The 20,766-nt window shown below is 41.0% G+C and overlaps 1 protein-coding gene across 1 annotated transcript; it reads left to right on the top strand.

Moving 5' to 3' along the window:
• Nucleotides 1–5,266: 5,266 nt before the first annotated feature.
• On the top strand, nucleotides 5,267–13,795 carry LOC132650320 (C-type lectin domain family 2 member D11-like). Its single transcript, XM_060375813.1, has 5 exons — nucleotides 5,267–5,395; nucleotides 10,174–10,299; nucleotides 11,237–11,415; nucleotides 11,986–12,092; nucleotides 13,057–13,795. The coding sequence occupies exons 1-5, from the start codon at nucleotides 5,308–5,310 to the stop codon at nucleotides 13,178–13,180; spliced, it is 624 nt and encodes a 207-aa protein (XP_060231796.1). The 5' UTR covers nucleotides 5,267–5,307; the 3' UTR covers nucleotides 13,181–13,795.
• The last annotated feature ends 6,971 nt before the right edge of the window (nucleotides 13,796–20,766 follow it).

Below are 20,766 nucleotides of genomic sequence, written 5' to 3'. Positions count from 1 at the left end.
ACTGGCTTCTCCCAATGCCATGCACAGACCTATTTGTCTCATAAAGAGGAGGTCCAATACTCTTCAATTCTGAAGAACAACCGTGGCTAAGGAATCTAGCTGGACCTGTTAAGGAGAAGTTAAGTTTGATAGATAGTCCAGATTTATGTTTACATGAACATTGAGATTTTCAAAGTTTTTACTTCACATAAATAGAGCTCAAGTTCCAACTGCAATGGAGGCTGTGATGCCTGCCCCTACCAACAGGGGAATGAAAATGGAGCTGGCTCATAGTATATAGGGAAGCCCAGATCCTAGACTGACTTGGGCCCTGTCTTATTTTTTCCATTATAGATGAACACCTGCAGTATAATATGCACAAGGTCACAAAGGAGTAGGTTTTCCACCAGTACAACCAATTCAGAAGATACGCACGTGGTTAAGCCATTAATTAGTACAAACAAGCCAGGTTGTCTCTGGGCCTAGAGATACACTTAACGGCCATTCCTGGGGTTGACCTGGTATGTATGGCTACAACAATCTTCATACAGAATTATCTAGAGTATATGCTGGTGAGATTAAACAGGCACCCATTTTCTGGAGGTTACCCACGTGAGCTTAGTTGGTCCATTTATAGCTGTTATGGCTGGAAATAGGGCTTATTGTTGATTAGTTTCATTCTCAAGATAATATAGGGCCCTCGGATCTAGCCATAGGCAGCTGTTCTGACCTATATCCAACTGGAGAATGGTTAAGGAACTAATCTAATTTTTCTAGCACTCTGAACACTGAGGGACTGGCTTCTGTTGCCTCTTGGATCTTAATCTTTGAGGTTTGCAAAGGAATCCCAGGTGAAATTGGACCTTGGGGGCTTACTATCATTGAGAACTCATATTCTGGAGGTGCCAATGGTCACTTTGTACTGATGGACTAGAAAACTCTATGTCCAGGTTTCTTTTGGATGGTAATTTTGAGGTCTGGGTCCAAAGCTTTTAAGTATAACCTGAGTCCCCAGGTTCTACCAGTTTCTCAATAATGACCTTTGGTTTCCTGATAGGCCCTAACCTTTGTGGATATGAGAGTGCATGGGCTCTGAATACAGGGAGGAAATGGTGGTTTTCTTTCCGGGTTTATGAAGGGATCAGTGTGTTCCCAGGAAGATTAAATTTCACAGCTCCATCAAGCAAGATGTTATTTTCCTGGATGGGGGGATGGAATCAATCAGGCAGCATACTGAATAGATCATAGAACTTTTTCTTCACTGATGGACCTACTGCTGCAGAGATGTTACCCTTTCCCACGTACAAGAAAACCATCCCCCAGTAGGCTCTAGTTGCAACATTTAAAAAAAAAATCTACCTGGAAGGCAGGTTGGGTCTCAGCAGATAGACTGGCTATGAGATCTCTGGTTTCAGAATTTCTTAATTTTCTGGCTTATGTGGGTATGGGGATTTTTACACTGGCAACAAAAGCAGAGAAAATAGAACAACCATAATTATAGGGCCCTTGTGAGTCTTATCTTTAGGCAGTCAGAGGACCTGGTGAAGACCCATCATTTGTTGCTGGAGTTAGGCAACCATGGGCCTGATAAAGGTACAGGTCATTCCTACATCAAGAACCACCACCCATTTCTTTCCTGTTGAGTATCTTTCATTTTTTTATTTTATTTTATTTTATTTTATTTTATTTTATTTTATTTTTCCTTTATTTTGGTACTCTTGGTTCTTTGTATATAGATTGGGCACTGGGGCAATTAAGGTTCAGACAGGATAACTCAGATGTAGAAAGGGTCTAGGGCCACTATCTAGGGTAGGGAAATTTGCTGCTTTGTTCCCGTTACCTTTCAAGATTCCCTTTTTCTGAGCTACATTTCTCTATGGAAGGTCCCAGGCACATGTGCCCTGACAAGTGCATACCAACTATCTTGCACACAAATATGGCTTTGCCCTTCTCTGAGCAAAGTGTGTGAGTTGATGCCAGAATCTCAGCCCTGTATACAGAAGTTTTTTGGCTTAGGTACTGGGGTCACGCTGTCTTGTCCAAGTTGAAAGCTGTGGCCTCAGGATACCTGATTTCATCTTGAACAAAACTGCTCCCAATCAGTATGTCCTCAGATCTGATACACTGAACTGCTTAGTCATTTTCAGAAAGTGCATGTTGCCAAGGAGCCCAGAAGGGAAGTCAAAGTTTCCTCATCGTGTGTAAACAGGGGTATTCTCACCCAAGAGAAGAAAGCCAGGATGACATCTTTATGGATTTGAAATTTTTATTGAGCTACACAGACTTGGCCAGGGTCACATACTCTTGTGACTATAAGTCTAGAATTGGCCCCTAGCTGAGTGAACAGGGAGTTTATAAAGACAAAAACCACTAATTTGGCACTTTCTGTTAGCCATTCACTTACCAAGTCCCAAACCCTAAGTATTTCATTGAACTTTTCCACACTTGGAATAGCCATCCTGAAGTCATGGATCATTGATTATGGTTTTAGACTTTCACTGTCCAGTACAATTTAATGAACTTATTCACCACACACACATTTTTAAAAAGACTATAGCAGAGTTGAAAGTAGAAAAACAATCCTCTCTGTAACCTTTGTCATGACTTATGGGTCCTTTGCACCCTATCCTTCCTTGGCAACATATATCACTGTATTTGTCAGGGTTCTCTAGAGTAACAGAACTTCCAGAATAAATCTCTCTGTGCGTATAGAAAGGGTACTTATTGAAGTTTCTTACAGGCTGCGACCCAGCTAGTCCAAAAATTCAGAATTTGTTTGGTTTATGAGGCTGGATGTCTCAGTTGACTTTCTGTAGGTGCGCATCCCAAACAAGTACGCTCTTATGCAATGGTTCTCAACCTTCCTAATGCTGAGACCCCTTAACACAGTTCCTCATGGTGTCATGACCCCAACCATAAAATTATTTTGTTGTAACTTCATTACTGTAAATATGCTACTGTTATGAATCATAATGGAAATATCTGATATGTGACCCCTAGATAGGTCATGACCCACATATTGAGAAACATTGCTCTAATGTTAGTGAAGAATTGGACTTCCTAGCAAGGTGAGAGGAAGCAGGCAAAGAGCAAAAGCTTCCTTTTGGATGCCCTTACATAGGTTTCCAGCAGAAGTTGTGGCAAAGATTAAAGATTAAAGTCTTCCTGCCTCAAAATCCAGGCAAAGGTGTGTGTCTTCCTACTGCAGAGGTCTGAAATAGAAGTGGATTCACCCACTTCAAACCAAGTAAAAAGAGCTCAGAGGTATGCACTCCATTTCTGGATTAGTCAAGTTGACAACCAAGAAAGCCATCAAAGGTTTCTAGGACATGGTGTGGCCGATGTTAGAGGTGGTTTTTCCAGATCAAATGATCGGGATTAAAGGTAAGAGAGAGTTGGCTCAGTGGTCAAGAGCACGGAGGATCCAAAGGATTCAGGTTCAATATCAGCATCCACATGGCAGATCACAAATTGTGACTCCAAGATCAGGGCCCAGGAAGACTGAAATGCTGGTCAAAGGTCAGGATGGGGAAAGGAAGTCAGCAATGGCAGGGAACATCTGCTGAAGCTTCTACTCAACTTCAGGTAAGCAAGTCATTACTACTCTGTCTTGAAAACAGATTCTAATATTTAAGGACCATCTTGCTCTTCAATCCGTAGTCTCTTTTTCTCTCTGCCTTCCTGTAGTGATCTTATTTGCTTATGATCTGACATTTCAGTCCTTATAACTTTTACCAACCTTTAGACTAGATAGGAGAAGAAAATCAGGAACAGTCTGGCTCATTGTCTAAGACAAAACCTTATCTAAATGATGAAGTTTATGTGCAAAGTTGGGTGGTAGCTGAGGCAAGATTTTCAGAGGAAGCAGACACCATCAGGCTGTGTTAACTGAAAAGATAGTGATTTTGATATCAACTGAGAGCCCGCAGAGCTGAAGTTGATGCAGGTTTGGGCTTTGCAATATTGGATGAGCTGGAAGCTTGGTAAAGCTGCAGCCACAATAAACACTGGTTCTTTGGAAGAGCAGAATCCACTTCAATCTGGCTTGAGTTTCATTATTTCTGGACAAGTGTTCCGTGTTCTTGAAGTAACACTCTTACACTAGCAAACCACTGTTTTTTTAACTCCTCTTCTCTTGGCTCTTGCTTTTTATACACTGCACACTTATGGCATGTGTAAGTATATGCGTTTGCACTTGGTAAAAATGAAGCTGTTTACCATGTATTACACAGCATCTTACCACATAGGTACAAACACTCTTTTTATTAAGAATCACTCCTGAAAATTCATATATTTGTCTTTTTAGCTAATAAAACATATGTTTAGCGGTCTCTCTAGGTGTTTATTATTGCTTCTCTCTTTAAAAAAAAAGCAGAGTGAAGGACACATCATCATCATGTTGTTGGATATGACAGGACTTTTCCTTCTATTATCACTGTCCATTCCATTAGGGGACCATAACACACTCCACACCTTACACCTCAAAATATGCACTGTGTGCTATTTCCTGTTTATCTGTTGTACTTAGGTCCTTAGCTAAATGCTGAAATGCTGACATGAATGTTGTATCCTTCCAATTTATTTATTGCAAATCATAATGCAATGAGACCTCTCATACGAATCTGTTTCTGCCCTCTGTGGAGCACACACTGAGGAATGGAGTAGCTGGTCCCTGGATGGGTCATAGCTCTGTAGCTGTGTGTTGCCTTTATCTGCATTTCAGCAGATCCCTGAAATATAAGTATTGAATATTATTCAAATAGCCAAATCTAGATAATCTATGAGTAAAATTGTTCTAAAATTAGCACACATGTGCTGAGTGTGGTGGCTTGAATTTGTAATATAAGGACTTATGAGACAGAGCCAAGCATATATCTGTGATCTGAGTCCATCCTGGTCTACACAGTGATAACTGAGGCTAGCCAGAGCTATTGAGTGAGACCCTGTTGTAAAATAAACACTTCCTCCAAGTAATAACAGCAACTTTCATCAAAGCAGTATTTTTCTTAAAGAATCAGTGATAAGTATGGAACATTTTCAAATTCTAAAGCATTCATCAGTTTCATATATTTTATTTAAAGTTCACTTCATTTCTTGACATAACCTCCTACTTTGTAATTCTGTTTCTCTGCCAAACAGAAAGCTATGTGCTGAGAGGTGACTTGCTAAGGACTGATAAGGAGTGATTGAGGAATCACCTGACTGGGCTGGGTTGGTAAAGTGCATAGTAGGAAGCACATAGAGAACACAAGGCTTTTCTCCCTCTCCAGGCTTTCAAGTTTCAAACCTCTTCCTGAATTCAGTGAGAGACTTCCTCTTGGCTCACAGATGGGTGCTGCAAAGACTGAAGAGGCGTCCAAGGGCATGCTGAAGACAGAGCCCGCTACTCCAGACTGCCTGCAAGAAGTAGACATGGGTAAGTATTTCAATGTGATTGAACCAAACTAAAAGGACAGAGGGGAGATTCACCAGGAACACATAGGAGCTGACCCTCTTGCCTGTTAGCCTGTCATGGTGGGTCACTTTGAAGTGGTCACGATTGAAGGCCTCTGTTATACTAGTTTCTCTAACAGAGTATAAAATGCTCAAGTGTTTCTGGGCAGGAGAAACAAACAATAAATTTATTCTAAGAGCCCAAGCCACAGCTTTGTTTTTGGTTTGGTTGGTTGATTTAGTCTTCGTTTTGTTTTTCATTCTTTTCTTTACTCTGTGTTTGGTGTGGGTGTGTGTTTAGCTTGCTGCTTCACTCTAGTGAAATACAGGAAGTTGCTACAGAACATGCTCGTTATGTCCCAGAGTGAAGGAAACTCTAACGGCACAACTTTCAATGTGCACAGCTGGGGATGTCATCTATGGTGCTGGGACTCATAGTTCTCAGGCCCACTGTGATTCAAAAGAAAGGAGGGAGGTGAGGTGCCTTGGGGGGCTGGCTGAACCCCCTCCCCCAACCAGGGGCTCCTCTGGCACATCTATGTTGTGGTACATTATTGAAACAAAGGATCCTGTGGAATTTATGTTTCAGTCTTCAGAAAGGAAACTGTCTTCTGTATTTGAAAACTGTCTGCTTTATTCTTTTATTTTTATTTTCTCTACCTTCTTCCATTACTTTAATTTTTCTTTGCTCCCCTATTTGGTTTAGTGAAAGAATATTGGCTTTCCTTAAATACAGTGTTCATACTTAACAACAACAACAAAAAACAAGGTAGAGAGGAATGTAGATGTTTTTTCAGTTTAGCCAATTATTCTCATAGCTGAAACCACTTTTATTTGCTGCACAGTTTCATATACACACTATATTTCTGTGAGAGAAGTTAGCCTGAGGTGAGAATTTATCATTCTGTTTCTGTATATGCTTGGGATTTTCCATAACACACTAAAGGCCACATATGCAAATAAATAAATAAATAAACAAATAAATAAATAAACTTTCAGAAGTGAAACACCCACATGGGTGTTTTTGTGGCGGGAATATTTAAAGAAAATTTTGCATGTTACCTGACTGAAAAAGAGAGCCATGGAATTTGATTACTGAATTCAGAGGACATCTTTGTTTAAAGTACAACTACAGAGAAAAAGTGTTTGAGGGCAAGACGTTGGTATCAGTTACCAAACAAGGACTAAAACTTCCAGAAGACGAAGAGGAGAAAAATAAACAAGAAGAAAAAATGACAAAGTTTGAAAACCTCTGCAAAATTATGAAGGACATTTTGGAGAAAAAGGTTGAAAAGGTGGTTGTGTCAAACCGATTGGTGACATCCCCACGCTGTATGGTCACAAGCACATATGGGCGGACAGCAAACATGGAGTGAATCATGAAAGCTCAGGCCCTCCGAGACAACTCAACAATGGTTACACGGCAGCAAAGAAACATCTGGAGATCAACCCTGATCACTCCATTATTGAAACCTTAAGGCAAAAGGCAGAGGCTGACAAGAATGACAAGTCTGTGAAGGGTGTGGTCATCTTGCTATATGAAACTGCACTCCTGTCTTCTGGCTTCAGTCTGGAAAATCCCCAGACACACACTAACAGGATCTACAGGATGATGAAGCTTGGTCTAGGTGTCGGTGAGGATGGTCCTACTGTGGATGACAGCAGTGCTGTTGTAACTGAAGAAATGCCACCCCTGGAAGAAGACACATCCCGCATGGAAGAAGCAGACTAAGCCTCACCAGAAGAACTATGTGTTTACACTGACCCTCATTCCTTCTGATGATATATTTTCCAGGGTTTTGGTTTATTTTTGTTAACATTTAAAGCATCTATGGCATGAAAACTAAGGTAAGATACAATTTCTTTCTACTTGTGATACTGTGATACTTTAGGTTTGATTCCACAGGTTGATAGAATGTTTAAGACATAATGTAACTTACTGTTAACTTTGTGGTCTGAAGTGTTTCGCTGTTGAGCTGGATTCCTTAGACCAAATCATTTGTCACTTTAAGTGTTCTGAGATATACATGTTTAGAAAGGACAAAAATTAAGATGGCTTAAGTTTCATCTTACAATTTTTTTTAGTCCCCTGTGGTTTTAATTCTGCATGTACTAGTCTTAGAAGAACACAAGTTAAAAACAACTTGACAAGAATTCCCCTTATGGCTTGTTTTTCAAAGTACAATCCCTAAGCTTCTTCCCTAGGTCTTGTAATTCAGCAAGGCTTGTGAATGGAAATAGTGCCCAACCACATTCTGCTTTAAAAGGACCCCGTTGTACAATGGTTAATAAACCTCTTGCTTTTGCAACGAAAAAAAAAAAAGGTAAATACAGATGAGATTAAAAGAAAAGAAAAGAAAAGAAAAAGTGTTACAAAGTTTCTGTGGACCCAAAATCCAAAAGATGTGGTATATTGTTTACCAACACAAAGAAAAATAAATTGGATTTAGTATAATGAACACTCTGCTCTTGTCCCTAAAAAGGGCTCTCTCTCTCTCTCTCTCTCCCTCAAGAAATTGTACCTAAAATGTACTGATGGTTTTAAAAACCCCATGGTAGGAACTGAAGAAATAGCTAAGAGGTTAAAGCACTTGTTGTTCTTCTAGAAACTGATTGTGAACATACTATATTTGTTTGCATTTGACAATTATTCCTATATAAAAATCAAAGTCATTTTGTATGTTGACATGTTTTCCCACAGCACTGTAATATCATTCATTATTTTTGAGTCTTTTTAATAGAAATTTATATGTAGATATATCCATGCACTCCTTTATCTTTATGAGGCTTGACTGTTATTTGTTATTCCTGCCCTATTGTGCTGGATAGGACTTTAGAGTCACACTAGAACAGTGAGCAGACACCTTGACCTTGTTCTGTGTTACTGGGGAAAACATTCATGCTGGCTGTAGTGGGATGTTTCTGTTGGTGTATCATAGACACATGTCTTAATTAGGATTTCTATCACTGGGAGAAAACACTATGACCCAAGCAATTTAGGGACCAAATGGTTTATTTGATGTTTATTTCCATATCCCTCTTTATGGCTGAAGGAAGTCAGGACAGGAACAGGGCAGGAAGCTGGAGGCAGAAACTGATATAGGCTATGGAGGGGTGCTACTTACTTGTGGCTTTGTCAGCCTGCATTCCTTTAGAACCTAAGACCACCAGCTCAGGGATAGCACCATCCACGATGGGCTGGCCCTTCACTAATTAGGAAAATGTAGGGGAAAGGAGAATATGACCTAGAAGTGATAGGAACTTCACAAAAAGACCAACAGAGCCAACTAACCAGGGCCAGGAAGGACCTGCTGAGACTGAAACACCAACCAAGGACCTTGCATGGACTGGACCTAGGCCCCCTACAAAGATGTAGTTGGTGAGCAGTTCAGGTCTCATGTCGGTCCCCTAATAAGGGGAGAATGGTCTCTCTCTGACATGGACTCTCTTTTCAATTACTTCCCCTCTGGGAGGTAGGCACACTCAGCACTGATATGACTTGAGGAGCTGGGGTGGATGGGAAGGGGGCTCCCCTTTGCTGAGGAATAGGGGCAAGGGATGGGGAAGAGGAAGGGCTGGTGGGACTGTGAAGTGAGGAGGGATGGGGCTAAGACTAGTATGGGAAGGAAGAAGGGAAGGAAAGAACGAAAGAAGGAAGGAAGGAAGGAAGGAAGGAAGGAAGGAAGGAAGAAGGAAGGAAGGAAGGAAGGAAAGAAAGAAAGAAAGAAAGAAAGAAAGAAAGAAAGAAAGAAAGAAAGAAAGAAAGAAAGAAAGAAACATTAAAAACAAAAATTGGAAACCACAGGATTTCCCTGTGTAACAGAGCCCATGCATCATCCTGGACACACTTTCTAGACCAGGCTGTCCTTGAACTCACAGAGATTCTTCTGCCTCTGCCTCCACAGTGCTGAGAATAAAGGCTTCTGCTACCACACCCACAGGAGATGTTCTCTTGTTTGAGTTCTCTTGTCTCAGATGACTTTAGCATTTGTCAAGTTGACATATAACTACCCAGCAAAAAACTTTTTGATAGGATAAGGAAGTTGCTTTAATTCCGAATGTGTTGATAAATGCTACTTTGAATTTACATTGCATTTTGCACATGATTTTGCTGATTTTATTGAAATGCTGTTTTTAATTTTCTTATTCTGTTAATATGTTGAACTCCATGTACTTTGTTCATAAGAGTTAGTGGGTTGGTTGGTCCCCTAAGAGTTAGTTGGTTGTTGGATTAGTTAGTCAATTAGTTGTTAGTTAGTTAGATACACAGACAGGTTGAAAGAATGAAGTCTAATTTAGTTCATCTCAGTCTTACTCAATTTTAGCCAAAACTGGTCTTGAACTCCTGACTCTCCTACCTCTACTACCAATGTACTGGAACCACAGTCCTGTGCTACCACACCTGGCAGGTTGCTTTTATACTTTTATTGTTATGTACCCTATGTCCTAACCAGGTCTGTTCTTATGGAACGAAATCTATATATAACCTTATTGATATCTCTGTTCAACCTGAGCTTCACTCGTTCTGTTTCTTGCTCTTTGACTGGCCCTTAGTTCAACAACTGGAAGACTCTGTGACAAAAATTCCGTTTCCCTTTCCTCTAGTCTTCTCGGAGCCAAAGTCATCATTTTCAGACTGAGACCATTGGTGAAGGGGGTTTACACTAGGGAGTGAAATCCAAATCTACAGTGATTCTGGGTAAAATTATCTTTTTCTACAAAAGGTTCCTGAGATTGATGTTCTCATGTTGATATTTTCAGGTAAAAAGCTCCAAGGAAAATGTCTCAGAATTGCCTCCCTTGAGTCTCCTGCTATGCTTTACATCAGCTATGTAGTGATCACAGTCCTCACTGTAGCAGTAATTGTGCTTTCTGTTGCTTTGGCAGGTAAGTGACTTATTTTCCAAATTCTGTAATATTCTATCCACATTGACAACCTCAGTAAATACTTACTGACTACTGTGAGCCAGGCACTATGGGAAGGGCTTGAGAAAACACACTGGAACTTCCTGTTCTCTGGGAACTCAGGCTCCAGCAGGAAGCTGCAGTGAAGGAACAGCACAGGCTGTGGTGTGCATAGGAGGCCAGGCTCAGCATCCCTGGGAAGATGACATCATCAAGCTCTAGGCAGAGATGCAGGAGACATATGTCCACCCGGGGTAACTGTCTAAGGCAGAGAACAAGGAGAGCAATACCCAAAAGAGGAACCTCAAGGAAGTGTGAGGACAAAGAGGAGTAATATGGCCAGGAAGACACAGTGGCTCTCCCCATTACCCATGGTTTTAGTGACCATGTTCAATTGTGTTTTCAGCATATTAAATGGACAGTTCCTGAAGTAATCAATTTTTAGGATGTTAGTACCACAGTGTTCAGAATAGTGTGATAAAGTCTCACACTGTCCTCTTAGGCACGTGAACCATCCTTTAGAGCAACATGTCCACACTGTGTATGCTACCTTCCCAACAGTTCTTGCTGCTATCTCGATCATCAGGCCGACTGTCAAAGTAGGTGTCCATACAGAGTGCTTGTTGCTGTAGCAACCCCCACTGTAGGAAACAATCATCCAAAGCACAAAAGTGAAGACGTTATAGAAATCAATGCACTTCCAGGGAGCCCTGCTGTCAGTGAGCACCTGAGAGGGAATGGGACTCAGACCCAGGGAGGGAGACCTTTAGATAAAGGCCCATTGTGTTCAGGAGAGGACTCCTACAGATCAATTGGGAAAGCTACAATCAAATTCACACCTCACATGTGAGCACAGGAGGGGAGGCCAAAAAGAGACAACACATGCTTGTAATAATGCATTGTGTTTTCTAAATTTTAGTAAGAAAGAATGAACAGACACCAGTGAAAAACACCTATGCTGCTTGCCCATTACACTGGATTGGATTTGGAAACAAATGTTTTCATTTTTCTGAATCCACAAGTAACTGGACCTTCAGCCAGACCTCCTGTGTGGCACAAGAGGCACAACTTCCTCGATTTGACAACCTGGAGGAGCTGGTAATGATCAGGGATTGGGTTGTTTCTTTGTTCTGTTGACTATATATTGCCTAGAGATAGGGAGTGTAAAGATGAAGCATGAGGAAGTTTCTCACCTCAATCAGGTGGAGACATGGGGAACATGTGAGTGTGTGCTTTTGTGATGGTCACACACATCTGGATGAAGCTCTGAGACGTTGAAGAAACATTACTGCATGTCGTGCTCACAGTTAGTCTGAGAGGTCAGAGGTGCCATTTTACCCAGATACCTGGTGGTCATGAGTGTTTTTCTCCAAGCTGGCACATGTTGTATACTTAAGGTGACAACTCTTAAGAACAGCAAGGGGTGGCTTAGCCAGGAACCATGCCAGCCACACTGGGGTGTGTCATTAAATTTGGTACTTTAATAGAAATGAGGTACTTTAGAATTACAGATGTCAACTGGGTCCACTGAGAGCTGGAGGCTGTTACACCTCTGTGACCCTCAGTTACACCCTCCTGACATCTCTAGAGGAAGCTGTGGAGTGGAGAGCCTCAAGGATCATCTGAAACAGAGACACACATGTATTTGCTTTCTGTGTTTCATGACAGGGTTTCCTAAGGAGATACAAGGGGACTTTGGACTACTGGATCGGTTTGCACAGAGAGTCACCACAACTCCCTTGGAGATGGACAGACAACACTGAGTATAACAGCACGTATGTTTGCAGATGCTTTTCCTTCTACCGTGTTCATGTGCTGTGATCACATGTGAGTTGTGGCTCTGAGAGATGAATGGCTGCTTAACGTGAGGCCAGCTGTACTGGAGAGGAAGAATAATAAACTCTTGGGTTGCAGGTGTGCCTGGGAGGGAGGGTGTGTGCTACACACAGGAGTCAATCCCCAGCCAACTCCACATCCCCACAAACTTAAATCCTTTGGAGATTCTCCCATGTATTATTGGCCATCATTTCCAAAACCTTTACTTAGTGTGATTTTACTCAAATGATGGTGGCATCTGGGGGAGGTACTGTCTGCTTCTTTACCAACTTAAAACTTTTTGTTGATGATAAATTCCCTGTGTGGGATGTAGACAGAACCTCAGATGGGCAGTGAGGGCTCTGAAACCCTCGAAAGACTGTAGAACTGCTAGCCAAGACTCATCAGTCATTGTACAGCCATACCTGTCCACAAAAGCAGAGACTCCAAGGGCATTGGAAAACCACCCCTAAAGTCTTGTTATCCGTTGGCACAGGGGATAGTTCTTGGATTAGAGCACATTGTTTTACTAGAATTGTAAATCACAGACCCAGTCATGTCCATTATTAAAACCATTTCAGCAATTTAATAAATGGGTTTCCTACTATGTAAAATGCTTCAAAGCAGAACTAAAAATCCCTCTCCCTGAGGCCACCATGCCTGCACTTCATCTGAACATGTCAGCAAGCACCAGTCAACTGCTTTGTACACATATTAAAGGATTCATCATGAATGAATGACAAAGGTGTGGTGTTTATAAGAAAGCCTGGAAATACTAAAGCTGCCAGGTGCAAAACTGGCACAGGACTGTCTTTCTTTGACAACATTCATGTTACAAATAAGCAGGGAGATGGGTGAGATTTTGTTGCAGGAGTGAATGCAGTTCTGGGCTCCGCAGACTTACTGCTTTTGGTTTCTTTTCAGGTTTCCCATCCGGGGAAAGGAAAACCATGCCTACCTGAACAACAATGGGGTCAGCAGTGCCAGGGTCTATGCAGATCAAAGATGGATCTGTAGCAAACCCAACAGCTATACCCTCCAGTGCTAAAATTCTTTTTCTCCTTTCTAGCCTTTGCCAAAACATGCTTTTAGCCTGTCATCTACAGTTGCTTCTCTTTCACATCTTCCCACATTGCTATCAAAAGGAACTTAGAATATTCTTGACATCCCAAATGAAAACCATCTTGAAGAAGTGCACATACAGGGGATTAGTAGAACATGGTTGAGTCTAACATAGATGTCGGCACTCAGACCTTAAGTGTAAAGTACAATTGTGTTAGTGAATCCCACTTTTACTTTTGTGCAGAGAAGTCTTTCTTTTGAGTCTATGAGACCACAGAAATGAGTTCCCAAAAGTGTGTGTGGATGTTATATGGTGACAGATACCTGTAAGGTGAGCTACTTAAGGGTTGAAACAGGAGAGTCACAGGTTCACAAGTGAGAAGTGAAGTATGGGAAAGCTCCCATAATGATAGGAAAGATAGGAATCTGTAGCATCTGATAATTTGGGAAACATATTGTACGTTCCTTTCAAAATTTATATCAACACACAGAAAATTTAAAATTTAAATGAATTTGAAATTTAAAATGTATTTGAAACTAAAATTTAATTTATGCTCTTTAAAACTTAAGAGACCCTGGCAAAATTTTCTTCATTTTTTAATGTTTTTACTTCCAGTTTTACAGTTATAAGTATAATTGTATAATTATACTGTTCTAAGTATAATCTATTTTATAAACAAATACCTTTTTAATTTCACCACATTTATTTATTTATTTATTTATTTATAAATCACAGTTTATTTTCTATGTTTTTTATATTTCATTATTTATTAAATTTTTATTTTTATATTAATTACAGTTTATACACCTTGTATAAACTTTATGCACCCGGCTGTACTCCCCTCCCTCATCCCTTCCCAATCCCATGAGATGAGGGAAGGAATCCAAATAATCCAATTAAAAAACGTGGTACAGAGTTAAGCACAGAATTCTCAGCAGAGGAATATCAAATGGCAGAGAAACACTTATTCAAGAAATGCTCAAAATCCTTAGTCATCAGGGAAATGCAAATCAAAACAACCCCAAGATTTCACCTTACACCCATCAGAATGGTTAATTTCACCATTTTATTGGATTTATTTCACATCAAATTGGAGTTAAACTCCTTAAGTACTCAATACTTAATTTTGCACTAGCATGCATGTTATTGGGTCCTAAAAAGAAAGTATTTAAAATCTTTATACAGTTAAATACACTGAACTGATGAGTCCCAAAAAGGACTACAAAAATAACAGGCTACAAAGCATCTCCTGATCTTTTTATCTCTTTCTCTCCGTTTTGTTTTATAACTGTTTGATTTGCCAACAGGGGGTGGGGGCATGTATCCATGGTAGACCTCCTGGTCTCTGAGAAAAAAAAAGATGAGGTGGGGAAAAGGAGGAGAGGGGAGAGGGAGTTGGGAGGGGAAAAGGAGATAGATGGGTGATGGAAGTGGACTGGTAGGAAAAGAGAGAGGGGAAGCTGTGATTGACATATAAAGTAAAGAAACAAAACAAAAAAGACTACGTTTATATCTATTTGATATGTGCTTATTGTTTGTATAAATGTGTGTGTGTGTGTGTGTGTGTGTGTGTGTGTGTGTGTATGGAACTGGAGTTAAAGACTGATGTGAGTGGTCATGTGGGTGCTGGAAATGGAACCCAGGTCTTTTGCAAGAACAAGTACTCCTAACTACTGAGCCATCTCTCTAGCCTTTTCCTCTCCCTCTCTTTTCTTTTATTGGTAGAGCTGAGCAAGCCTTGGGGAAACAACATGTATCCATTTGCCTGCAAATTTCATGGCTACCTTGTTTTTAATAGCAGAGTAGCATTCCATTGCATAAATGTGCCTCAATTTCTGTATCCGTTCCTCCATTGAGGGACATCTAGGCTGTTTCTAGATTCTGGCTATTACAAATAGAGCTGCTATGAACAAAGCTGAGCAAATGTCCTTGTTTAATGGTGTGGCATCTTTGGGGTATATTCCCAGGAGTGGTATAGCTTGATCCTGAGGTAGTACTCTTCTCAATTTTTGGAGAAAGCACTAGATCCAGATGAATTTCCAAAGTGGTTGTACAGGTTTGTATTCCTACTATCAGTGGAGGAGGGTTCCTCCTTTAACATGCTTCTCAGCATGTTGTCACTTGAGTTTTTGATCTTAGCCATTCTGATGGGTGTAAGATGGAATCTTAGAGTCGTTTTGATTTTCATTTCACTGATGACTAAGGATGTTGAGCATTTCTTTATGTGTTTCTCTGCCATTCGATATTCCGCTGTTGAGAATTCTCTGCTTAACTCTGTACTCCCTTTTTCAAATGGATTATTTAGTTTGTTGGTGTCTAATTTCTTGAGTTCTTTATATATTCTGAACAGGAACTTTCTATCAGATGTAAGGTGGATGAAGATCTGTAGGCTGTCATTTTGTTCTGTTGACATTGTCCTTTGCTTTACAGAAGCATTTTAGTTTCAGGAGGTCCCATTTATTAATTGTTGATCTTAGAGCCTGAGCTGTTGGTGTTCTGTTCAGGAAGTTAAAGATCATCCTGAGTGTGGTAACACAGAAACAGAAAGATAGACATGTTATACACTCACTTATAAGCAGATATTAGCTGTATAATATAAGACAGCCATACTAAAATCTACAGACCTAAAGAAGCCATGCCTTTCTACCTCAGTGATCCATATTAGAATTGGATTATCCTACTTCAAATTAAGCAAAAACACTTCACAGATGAATTCTCTATTTTAGGGTTTTACTTAAATCCAAATGTAGTCAAGTGGACAGCCAAGAATACCCATTACATGGGCCAAGCAGCTATAGAAGCAAAGGTCCCAATGGTGGACAGTTTCAATTCTCCTTGAAACATGAAACCTCTTGGTTCCTTCCTGTCCACAGTTCAGAAGCCAGGAAGAGCTCTGGTTTTCTTATCTTCTAAGCAAGCTGCCTTCCTGCCTGCTGTGCAGGAGGTGTAGCTGACACTAAGCATGACTTCTGAACAGCTTTGGAATTGTGGCCCTAGGTTTTCAAGGCAGAAATACATTGTAGGAATTCATCAGTGTTAGCCCATCACTTAAATGAATGACTTTTGATGTCTTGAGCAGGGAATGCTACAGTAGCCTTTGAGGCCATTGAAGATATCAGTGTTCCTTTGAGGCCTGTGAGTCTTTCTTGCCCCAGGGGTCATTGGCCACTGCCTCTGTTCTTGAGGACAAAGGGAAAAGAAGCAAGCATTGAAGCAGAAAGAGATGGGGATTGGTGGGAGAGAAAGGTGGGATTGGCAGATGGGTTATATATCTGAAGCACCTGGCCCAGGTGATGACATAGGATGCTGATGGTGACATAGGACCTTCTCAGAACCCAGAAGGCCCCTGAGGGCAGGACAATTGAATTTCCTGCACAAAATAATATTCCTCTTGTTTAATTACAAAATGGAGAGCTAGGGTTTGGTGGTGAGGCTGAAATGAGGATGGTGGAGTGTCCCTCATGCAAGGCAAGTTAATGTATATAAGTGTAGGTTCACTGGAAGCAACTCTTAGTCACCATGCAAGAGAAAGAGAGACTGTGCTGGTAGAGATCTATCTCACCCAAAGGGAAAAGGTCCTAGAGGAAGGGTTTCAATGTAAGTTGGTGAGAGCAGTAGGAAATGTTAACACCAACAAGAAGGGAAGCCTCACCAATCAGCCAGTGTTACATTGGTGAAAGAAATAGGCAAAAATAAACAAAGATGTTGTTTGAGGTTTTTCCACTGTATATACAATTGCACTTCTTGGTTGCTGTTTTTAAAATGTATCCTATTGAACTAATTTATTCAAAACTACCCTTAAGACCCAAAGAAATAAGGGAGGAGTAATTATATATTACATTTAATGCATTAATCCTGAAATTGTTCCTGATGGATGTAAAGATGTAGAATGAAAACAGGCTAAAGAAATCTCAGCCACCAAGAAAGCTCCCTAGAAGATCTATAAAGGAATCCTTTACCTGAAGATGAAGAGAAACACAACGAAGAGACCACTGAGAAGAAGAAAACCATGCTTGAGGACATATGAGAGATGGAGAGAGTGAGATTGTTTGCTAGTGAAACAGATGTTTTTTTTTAATTTTTGAAGACATGAATGAACCTCATACTGTTTTTCTTTTTATTTTCTTTTTTTATTATTTTATTAATTACAGTTTATTCACTTTGAATCCCCCATAAGCCCCTCCTTCCTCCCCTCCTGGTCCCAGACTCCTTCCCCCTTCTTCATGCATGTCTCCCCCCCAAGTCCACTGATAGGGGAGGTCCTCCTCTCCTTCCTTCTGATCTTAGTCTATCAGATCACATCAGGAATGGCTGCATTGTCATCTTCTGTGGCCTGGTAAGGCTGCTTCCCCACTCAGGGGGAGGTGATCAAAGAGCAGGCCACTCAGATTATGACAGAGGCAGTCCCTCTTCCCATTACTATCTAACCCACTTGGACACTAAACTGCCATGGACTACATCTGTGCAGGGGTTCTAGGTTATCTCCATGCATGGTACTTGGTTGGAGTATGAGTCTCTGGGAAGACCCTTGTGTCCAAATTTTCTTTTTCTGTTGCTCTCCTTGTGGGGTTCCTGTCCTCTCCCAATCTTATTATTGTTTTTCATGACACATGTATTAGTTTTCATTCCCACCATGGTAAGCAGCTTTCCTTTCCTTCATATCCTCCTCAAAGTGTCAACTCTTGTTTGGCAGTTGGCAGAGGGTGGGGTTTGAGTACCTAACCCTGACTTTTGTGGAGGATTCCTGTCATAATAAATATTGACCCGGATTTCATAAGTGGGTATGCACAGCTGTAATAATCTTAATCAGACCTGATGTTTTCAGCCTGTTGAGATACAGTAAGTCATGGCTTCCTGGTGAAATTTCACCTTCATAGCTTGAGTTCTTGAGATTATTTCGGTAAGAACCCATCCAATAAGAAGTTATTGCTGAAACAAAAATGACATAAATAGCTATTTTGTTTTCTTCTTAAAGTAAGTCTCTTGTGAAAATATTTCTACCAAGGTATCTTTCTGATCGCTTGATTTCAGATCTAACACCCACATGTGCTAAATTGACCCATGGAGGAGGACTCAGCTCACCCTGAGCAGCATCAGAAGGCTGGTGTCAATACTATTCTAAGAGGCTGCGTGCACATTATCAATTATGAGAATATTCCCCTCAGATTTGAGCTCTGATGGGGTCATTGTTTCCAGGTGACAGATTTCTCCTGTGTTCTCATCTTCTCACAGAAAGAATTCTCCCAAGAGAGTTTGAGCACAAGTTTGTTTAACAAGGCAAAGTAATGCTGGAATGTACAGTACACTCCAGAGCAACGTTGGAGCAGGCTGGCCTGGAGGTGGGCAGCAGAGCACTGCACTCTGCATAGTGCAATTTACAGATGGTTCTTACGGTCCCAACTCTATGATGTCATTGGTAAGTTCCCATCTGGGGAATTTCCTCTATCTTCCATTAAGGAAATTGTCCAGAGCCAAGATGTCCGCACAGTTTTTCTTCCATCTCATTAGCATATTCACTGGTGGCATGTATAGTCACTGGGAAAGTTCCCTGGTGCCTAACTCTCCTACTGGAGCTTCAAGGATGTGTGAGTATAAAGGAGCATTGCAAACCTCAGGAGACACAGCAACCTAGACACAGCTGTAGCTCCCTTGATGGCCTCCCTGGTCAGGATGTCCCTAACTAGAGAGCGATGGGTACGTATGTCCCTGGCTCCCTCCTGCTCATACCTACTCAGCTCTTAACAGCTGCAGATATTGCTCTTGTTAACTCTTGATGTATAGTACTGCTTCTCTCTGAAAGGTTTTCCTAGAGATTTTTTTCCTAAAAAAAAATTTCACAAATGCATTGTTCTCTGGTGTTGATATAATAGAAAGTTATGATCAGCAAGCAGTCAAGTATTTCTTTCTGACAAGTAAGAATACTGAGATTTTCTGATGGCTCAGTGTTTAGGAACATTGATAGCTGTTGTAGAGGACCTATGCTTGATCCGGCACCCAGACTGCAGCTTGCAGCCATCTGTAACTCCATCCCAGGGGACCCGACTCTTCCCTCTTGCTGTCAAGGGCACTGCATGCACATGGTGGACAAACACAGATAGGAGCAGAACATCCAGACACACAAAATAATTATTTTAATTTAAAAATCATTTTAATTGAAATTTTATTTGAACACAGTATATGCTTCAATTGAATTAATTAAATTTTACATTGAGTGATCAGGATCTGACAATGTTTATTTTAACAGAAATATTATTATGCCTCTTTATATAGTAAATTCAATCTTATTCTTCTTTTGATCACAAAAATGTAAATGAGGCAATAGTTTTCTTTTAGAAAAATGGACATCCAAGAGAGTTATCAGAATAAACACTTTATTTTAATTTTTCTCAGTGAAGAATATAAAGATTTCATTTATTTTCTACTGAAACATCAAAATATTTACCTGCATACTTCCTACAGTTTGTACGTGCACAGTGTACTATAGAGAAGTGTGGAAAAAGAAATGATGAGAAAATTAAAACGGAGAGGTCTACGGAACACGGGAAAGAGAGAAGTCCCTGTCCTGGTACATTGTTGTTGCCATGACAGGAAACTTTCCCAGCAGCCCCAGGTTCTCGCAGCTCGGCATACTGGGAAGTCTAGCACCAATGTCCCAGCCTCTGCCCATGGTCTGCTGGTGCATCTCCACAGAGTGGGAGATGTCACACAGGCAGAGCTCAGTTTACCTAGAGTCACTCTCGTTATGACAGCTTTAATCAGTTACTACTTGACTATTTGGAGGTGTCAATCAAAACAACTGTTCCCTTCCCATGTTCTTTAACTCTGGGGTTCGGGTGTCAGAGTCAAGAGCAAGGACTTTAATCAAGGTTCTATAAACCCAGATGTGAGATGGCTCGGGTGGGGGTCAGGACTTTGAAAACAGTTTTCTGCTGCTGTCTGCAGATGATCTTTAGCAAAAAGATCTGCACAGGCCACACAAGGCCTCCAGTGCCCCCTGCTGGCCTGGGCTTTCTTCTGTAGAACTCATTTTTTTAAATATAATTTTTAAATTAAATTTTTATTTTTTTATATCAGTTACAATTTATTCACTTTGTATGCCAGCTGTAACCCCTTCCCTCCTCCCCTCCCGACTCTACCCCCTACAACTCTACCCCCTACTCTCATCTCCTCCTATGCCCCTCTCCAAGTCCATGAGTGGGGAGGTCCTCCTACCCTTCTATCTGACGCTAACCTATCAGGTCTCATCAGGACTGGCTATATTGTCTTCCTCTGTGGCCTGGTAAGCCCACCTCTACTTGGGGAGGTGATCAAAGAGCCAGCCACTGAGTTCATGTCAGAGACAGTACCTGTTTCCCTTACTAGGGTACCCACTTGGAGACTGAGCTGCCATGGGTTTTATCTGAGCAGGGGTTCTAGGTTATCTCCATGAATGGTCCTTGGAAGGAGTATCAGTCTCAGAAAAGCCCCCTGTGACCAGATTTTTTGGTTCTGTCACTCTCCTTGAGAAGCTCCTGTCCTCTCCAGGTCTTATTATCTCCCCCTTCTCTCCTAAGATTCCCTGCACTCTGCCC

The sequence above is a fragment of the Meriones unguiculatus genome, assembly GCF_030254825.1.
Source record: "Meriones unguiculatus strain TT.TT164.6M chromosome 5 unlocalized genomic scaffold, Bangor_MerUng_6.1 Chr5_unordered_Scaffold_121, whole genome shotgun sequence".
Taxonomy (NCBI): Eukaryota; Metazoa; Chordata; class Mammalia; order Rodentia; family Muridae; genus Meriones; species Meriones unguiculatus.
The sequence above is the reverse complement of the archived record's forward strand: the minus strand, read 5'-3'. Positions and strand labels throughout refer to the sequence as shown.